Source organism: Polypterus senegalus, chromosome 12 (assembly GCF_016835505.1).
Source record: "Polypterus senegalus isolate Bchr_013 chromosome 12, ASM1683550v1, whole genome shotgun sequence".
Classification (NCBI taxonomy): Eukaryota; Metazoa; Chordata; class Cladistia; order Polypteriformes; family Polypteridae; genus Polypterus; species Polypterus senegalus.
Window position 1 is genome coordinate 94,490,873 of NC_053165.1, and position 6,000 is coordinate 94,496,872.

Sequence of the window (6,000 nt, forward strand, 5' to 3'; positions counted from 1 at the left end):
CTTACTTAAAGTTTTCACATTTTTCAGCAAGTCTACCTGTTACTTCTTCCATCATAAATAAATGGGATGTGAAAACATCAATATGACCTAAAAGTAAATAAAACTTAGTTAAAACTACATACTGTGGCATGAGAACCACTGTACATATTTAAAAAACCTTAAGCTTACAATAATGGTAAGATCATTATAATAAAGTTTGGTCTACACTAAATTTCCAAATTATCAACAAAAGAAAAATAGTAAATTAGAAAAATTGTAAAATGAATAACCAAAAGTGTTTATACTAGTATTTACTTCTTGGTGTCAGTTAAAAAACAGACCTTAAGAATGTCCCTCAAATATGTTAAGCTCTTCAACTACAAATATAAAAAACAATGGAAAAATTTTGGGAAAAAAAAAAAAATCAGTTTTTAATTTTTATAAATCGGGGTGCACACAATACATCGTGTGGATCATACTCAACTTCCTAATGAAAACTTCAGTACCCACGAAACAGCAAAGAAGCAGTCTCTCATTCCTGTCATAACTCATTTAAGATTCCAGTACACAGTTTTAGTAAAGTGCAGGACAACACTGTGGATACAGTAGACGTGTCTATGATAACAGTGAAAATTATACATGATTTCTCTACATGGAATTTGAATCAACGCTTCTGAACCATAGGAGCCATGTTCACATTATAATTAAAACTTCATCCAGTTCAATGGCTTATCAGGAGTACTGTACTTTTGCTTATCTATAGGTATACATTTGCTATTCAAACCCCCATTCCCAAATTTGTTACATGATTCTGAAATGGAAGAAATCTTGATCACTTCAAAGAGTACATGAATAAATAATAACATATAAAAAAATTCTACACTATATCTGAATTTGTCTCGGTGAACACTGAAATGTATATGCAATTGGCTCACCCTGTGCTGCTGTCTACAAACTCGATCCTCTCCAAATCTGTACTCCGCTCTACCTTTAACATCACTTACACACAACAAATAAGAACTTAAAAGGAGGCAGATACACATGTACAGCAAAAATTTAGGATTAACTTTGTGATATGTAAGCTAATTTATATGAAAAAATGACTATTTTAACTTGACAATGCTTTCAATTATAAGCTTGGCACACGAAGGACTACATTACAAGTAATAAAAACACTATGATTAGGCAATATTTTGGTACTATTCTATTACTATAAACAGCTTGTGGACTTCACTTATTACTGTTTAAAATTGAGTGTACATTTTGTGTCCAGTATATTTGACATCTGTAACATTTACATAAGTATATATATGTATATATTTCTTATTCTACCGATACTAATTAGCATCTTAAAGCATGTTAAATGCTAGTCCATATTTCTAGTCTAGGTGAACCAGCCACAAAGCCCCAACATAAGCACTCTGCATCAGGTCTTCTTGCAATTTAAAATTAGATTGTTTTTATACTGGGTAGACTTAACAAACCATCACATTACTTATTAGAGGGAAAACATTAGGAGTTTGCAGTGCATGTCAAGGCATAATTTGGTGCAGTGTTTACACTTCAGTTTTGGACGGATCAAACCATACTGATCCAGATTACCTCATTAGAAAGAACATTTTTGCCCCAAAAGCAATGACCCATTTATATGTATTTTAGAATTCCAATTCATTACTGGAAGATGCTAAATATTATCAAAATGTTAGGATAATACTGCACATAATTTACTCTGACGAGACAAAAATTAGCTGCAATCGAGTACAGAATTATACCAGCCTTGCACTCAGACATGATGGATGCTTAAATATTATTTTAGAAAATCTTTATTATTTTTACGCAGATAACAGGTCTGCAATGAAGAGGATTTTTTTTTCCTGACATAGCTATTGTTTTCAGTCTAAAAATGCATGCTTCATAAAAAGGAAAAGCTTGTTAAAACTCATTCTGAGCTTTATGCCTGTTCATACATTACACAGAAACACACCCAAGATAAATACTGAAAAGCCAGAGCCTGGATTTAGTCAGCGATTACACAACAGTCAGAAGTCTGAAATATGACTCGCTCTCTTTGGAGAATCTTAAAAGCATTTCAGAGTTGTGAATGAAGTTACACAATAAGTGGTTGCAACAGAGCAGAATTCAAAAAAGTGCTCAGGAACGATGTCTTAGAAAATGATTCAACAAGAAAGTGCTTTAAATGTAACTTTTGTGTTTAAGATCTGACTTGAAACTACTCATAAACCAGGTATCTATTAATTAGCCATTGATGAAACAGAAAACCTACTAAACTGGTAAACTGATGAACAAATAAATGTAAAAAATCGAATAAGCTATAAGTCAACTGAACCTGTATTGTGAATTTAAAAGAAATTAGGAGTAGTTAAGAGTAAAGATTGTGGGGTTTTATTTTAGCACATAGTAAGCAATCAACTTCCTAAATTATATTTATTAAAACATCCTACAATTTTGTAACACATTGCACATTTTTAAGCAGCACTATTACAGGTTCATGTTATGCAAGGTTTTTCCTTTATTTCTTCAGTGAGGCATATTATTATGTTCTACTATATAAGTTAATAATCACTTTTGACATTTAACTTAATTTCTGCAAATTTTCATAGATTCCTTTCCTTTCTACTTCTTCAAAATAATTCTTAAGTTATTTTATTGATGTTTTCAATTTTGATATTAACATTTATATCTATTTAAAATCAGCAATCCAAGCACATGTATTCCCATGTCCTATGTATTCATTTACCTTAACAGTATCTTTCCTATTGAATTCACCACAACTTTCTATTTTTACAAATAAATTGTGCATTCCATTAATGGTTGTAGGCCACACTTGTTCCACATAATTTTCATTAGGTACATGATTTATTAACAGGTGGCCTAAAGAGACAGAGGTTAGCACCTCTGCCACACAGATCCAGTATGTTAGGTTTGAATCCATTACCAGTCATTGTCTGGATGGAGTTTGCATATTTACTCCATGTCTAAGTACACCTTCCTCTGCAGACTTGGGCTTTCCTCCTACAACCTGAAAAAATGTATTATAGGATAACTGTGGATTACAAATTGGCCCAAAAAATGTTGAGCATGGGTGTATGCAAGAGTAGGTCTTGCAATGAACTGGTACACATATACACACACACACACACAAAGATGGTCCCGCATCTTATATCTGATGCTGCCAGGATCGGCTCTGGCATACTGCATACCAAATCAGGATTAAGCAGGGTTTTTTTTTTTTTTTTTTAATTGAACTGACCAAAAACAAAATCGTCTTTGTAAAAATATACATAAAAACGAACAAACAAAAAGATTAATGTACAATAGCATGTATAGTTTTTTCCTGTGTGTTTCAAATTTCCCCTTGCATACAAAACACCTGCATATGAAGTTAAGTGTGAACTTGAACTTGTTTCAATGCGAGTTTAATAGACTAGTGCTGGCTTCCACCTTGCTCCCAAAGCTTCTGGTAAAATCATCCACTATTTAAGACGATAAACTGGATACAGAGGTTACAAGACAGGTAGGCAGATAGATAGACAGACCCTTCTCAGTATGTAGGCTCAAAGCATAACTTTATAAAAAATAACATTTACAGTAAAACACATACACTAATCACAACTGACATAAAACTACACAAGTGTTTATGCAACTTGACTTTAACATATCTATGAATCACTAACAGTCTTTCAGATTTTTATATTCTCAGTTCCAATTCCAAGGTTTGCTGCCCTCTGGGTGATGGCATGTCCTCCTCGGTTTTATCTGGTGATTCAGATTTAATCCTATAGTCTAAAAGGTATACAGGTTGATATTCAACACTAAACTAAAACAAGAATGTCTATGTATACAATTATGTCACTGCATTTAGGAAGATCAGGCTTCCCCTTTTTATTGTGCATTTTGATACTTTTCTGCCTAAAGATAATTCAAAATCTAATTTAGCTCACATTTCAAAAGAATCATGTACTCATCACAGAAAGAACTTCAGAAAAGTCATTATGTAAAAAAAGAACTGTAAATGCCCACCAACTTGCTACAGTGTTAGCTTACTAGTTATTCTTACTATTACACAAAGGTTATTCATTTTTAAGTGAGAAAATCTTTACATAGTTCAGGAAAACATTTTAAAGGCAACTAAAATTTCTAATTATGGGTCAGACTCGGATATCAGTATATTGACACATTGGGGTCTCTGGCTAAATGAAGGAACTTCAGTAATGCACCATGTTCTGAGATTTGTAGTAGTTTTAAAGTGATCCATAATTTGTTCTCAGCACAAACCCAGCTTAAATATTACAAAAACAACACTAATGTCAGAATCATGTGCAGATAGTATTTGTTCAAAATCACATAAACTGAAAACAAATGCTGGGAAAAGGAAAAATTGATTGATAAATGCATTTAATTGGATTGATGTTTTGCTTGAGTTTCTGTAGATTACAGGTGGAAAAATACAGCATGTGTGTGGTGTTCCTGCTTTCTCAATTATTAGATCACTTGGTGCACATGAAGATATATACTTTTACGAAGTGGTGTGGCTAATTGGCCAAAGACCAATTTTTTTTTGGCATTTCACTGAGTAATATGGCATAAGCCAGTACTGATTTTAGTGGAATACAATGGAATTACGTGGTTTCTTTTATCATTTGTGATGATTCATGCATCTGTCACTAAAACTACATGCAACTAAAGGACACAAAAAAGAGAAAGGAATTTGGGCTACTAACAGTCAGCAAAACAAACAGGCAATTAATTACTTCGCAAAAAAAAAAAAAAAAAAAAAGATACTAGCCTTTTTAGTAGGAGTAAACCACAATGATACAATTAGATGCCACATTCACTTCAGCTAGGCACATCAATTGACCCGGCATCTTGGAGCGGTCAATTTCCCATTTTAAAGCTGTACAGGGTGCATCAATTTTACCCTCCACTTTGACAGAATGTCTCAAAACTAGACAGACTGTAAAGGCAAGGTAAAGAGAAACATGCAAACAAGTTATAAAAGGATCACATTTCACATCTGAGAGTTCTTTAAAATGTGGGTTTTAATGTTATTACTAGTTTGCATTTTCTATTACCAGTATTACCTAGATAGCTTTGTCAGACTAAAAATCCAGGCAAAACCACAATATATTAATATTTTGATTTTTGTAAATATGTATGTATTATATAAATAATACAATGTATATATAAATATGCATTCTGTGTCAAAATAAGCAATAATATTTTATTATGAAGTCCTGATACTGTTGTGTGCGGTTTGTTAGACTATTGCATTTATTTACATATTATCATTAATGGGTGCAAACTGATATTGTTTCAAGGATATTAATACTAATAGAATTTGGTGGAATTGTATTTAAACTACTTGCCCAAAGCTTGGAATTTACAGTCAAATTTGGTCATTGTAAATTCCAAAAAACTGTTATCAACCTTTAAATAAAATAATAAAAATACCTAAAATGGATTATTATATTTAATGTTTTTTGCATTTTGAGCACAAACAGTTGGATGATGAGATTTTGATTACTGCTGTGCAACTACAAGACAATCTGGAGATTAGCTGCGTTATTGCTATCAGTGCTCTTCCATCCAAGCAGTCTGCTGCATTTGCCATAAATGTTCCTCCTTGGGCAAATTTAAAGGTCGGCTACAGGTCTGCATCTCCGGACTCCCCTGTCCCATTCAAGCTAAAAATCGAAGATGCCACTCTTACTACCTGACACTGTTCTGTGGACAGACTCTGATCATTGACAAGCCTGTTCTCCTTTCACTTTCCACTGTGCCCCAGCTGACAATTTGTTAGTGTGGTTTTAAAGTCAGGGGTTATGCCAACTATATTCTGTATGGATACACTAATCATGCCCTTAAAAAAAGCAGTATGTTATAAGTGTACAGGTACTGCAGTGGTGCTAGTGGTCTTCAGAGGACAGCAACAAATCTTGCTTTATTTATGATGGTGTGACTTGGCCACATTGGTCTAATACAAAGTTATCTAGTACTAAG

General features: G+C 33.1%; 1 protein-coding gene across 1 annotated transcript in view; it reads right to left on the minus strand.

Annotated features, from left to right (window-relative positions):
• The window catches only part of ice2 (interactor of little elongator complex ELL subunit 2), a 60,989-nt gene that overhangs the window by 22,186 nt on the left and 32,803 nt on the right, over positions 1 to 6,000 (minus strand). Inside the window, exon 12 of the mRNA XM_039772966.1 lies at positions 6 to 87. Coding sequence (XP_039628900.1) covers positions 6 to 87 — 82 coding nt within the window. The remainder of the gene's footprint in view (positions 1 to 5; positions 88 to 6,000) is intronic.